The following is a 1,213-nucleotide window of genomic DNA, read 5'->3' as shown; positions in this document are numbered from 1 at the left end:
ACGGGGGGGGGACACCAGCCCTGGGGAGGGGTCCTGCCCCGGTGGGACCACACTGGTGGGGGACACCAGCCCTGGGGAGGGGTCCTGCCCCGGTGGGACCACACTGGTGGAGGATGCCGGCCGTTGGCACTGGGCTCTCTGTGTGGCCACCCTGGGGGGGAGGATGCCCTCCACTGAACTAGGGCTCTGGTCTCCTCCAGACAGATATGGACAGCGACCTGGTAGGAGACATCTGTGACACCAACGAGGACAGGTAGGGACTGCGCTGCTGTGGGGTCACCTCCCCTGTCCTGTCCCGTCCTCGTCCCTGAGGGCAGAGATGTGTTCCCAGCTTGGGAGCCCAGGCGAGGGGACGATGGGGGTTTTTGGGGTCAGTAAAGGTGCCGGGACGCAGTGCCGGGTCCCCCATTTGTGGCGCCGCTCTGATCCCGTTCTTGCTCCCAGCGATGGGGATGGGCATCAGGACACCAAGGACAACTGCGCCGAGATCCCCAACAGCTCCCAGCTGGACTCGGACAACGACGGGCTGGGGGATGACTGTGACAATGACGATGACAACGATGGCATCCCTGACTACACGGCACCTGGCCCAGACAACTGCCGCCTCATCCCCAACCCCAACCAGAAGGACTCGGACGGTGAGCGCGGGGTGGGGAGGAGGAGGCAGAGCTGCCTGGGCTCGGCCCGGCCCTGACCGGGGTGCGTGTCCCCAGGGAACGGCGTGGGCGACGTGTGCGAGGAGGACTTTGACAACGACACGGTGGTGGATCAGCTGGATGTGTGTCCTGAGAGCGCCGAGGTGACGCTGACCGACTTCCGCGCCTACCAGACCGTCATCCTCGACCCCGAGGGGGATGCCCAGATCGATCCCAACTGGGTTGTCCTCAACCAGGTGTGCGTGCTGCCCCCCATGTTTCTGGGGACTGCGCTGCTGGGGTGGGAGCAGAGGGGGACCGGGAGGTCCCCGGGGGCTGCTGGGGATGCCCCTGACCCAGCTGTCCCCTGCAGGGCATGGAGATCGTGCAGACCATGAACAGCGACCCGGGCTTGGCTGTTGGTAAGAGATGCTCTTCCACCTGCAGACCCCGTGGGGCAGCCCCCCAACCCCTGTCCCCCTGTGCTGGGGGGTGAGGGCACGTTCTTTGCCCCGCGAAGGGGTGAAGGGTGGGCTGGAGGGAGCCGGGGTGTGGGGTCCCGTGCTGGGGGGGGGGGG

General features: G+C 66.9%; 1 protein-coding gene across 1 annotated transcript in view; it reads left to right on the top strand.

Annotated features, from left to right (window-relative positions):
• The window catches only part of THBS3 (thrombospondin 3), an 8,437-nt gene that overhangs the window by 6,806 nt on the left and 418 nt on the right, over nucleotides 1–1,213 (top strand). The window contains exons 14-17 of the mRNA XM_009648453.1: nucleotides 201–253; nucleotides 445–638; nucleotides 714–892; nucleotides 1,009–1,053. Of these exons, the coding sequence (XP_009646748.1) occupies nucleotides 201–253; nucleotides 445–638; nucleotides 714–892; nucleotides 1,009–1,053 (471 nt within the window). The remainder of the gene's footprint in view (nucleotides 1–200; nucleotides 254–444; nucleotides 639–713; nucleotides 893–1,008; nucleotides 1,054–1,213) is intronic.

This window comes from Egretta garzetta, unplaced genomic scaffold (genome assembly GCF_000687185.1).
Source record: "Egretta garzetta isolate BGI_Z169 unplaced genomic scaffold, ASM68718v1 scaffold141, whole genome shotgun sequence".
In the NCBI taxonomy this organism is placed as follows: Eukaryota; Metazoa; Chordata; class Aves; order Pelecaniformes; family Ardeidae; genus Egretta; species Egretta garzetta.
Note: the sequence above shows the minus strand (reverse complement) of the source record. Positions and strands in the feature narration are given on the sequence as shown.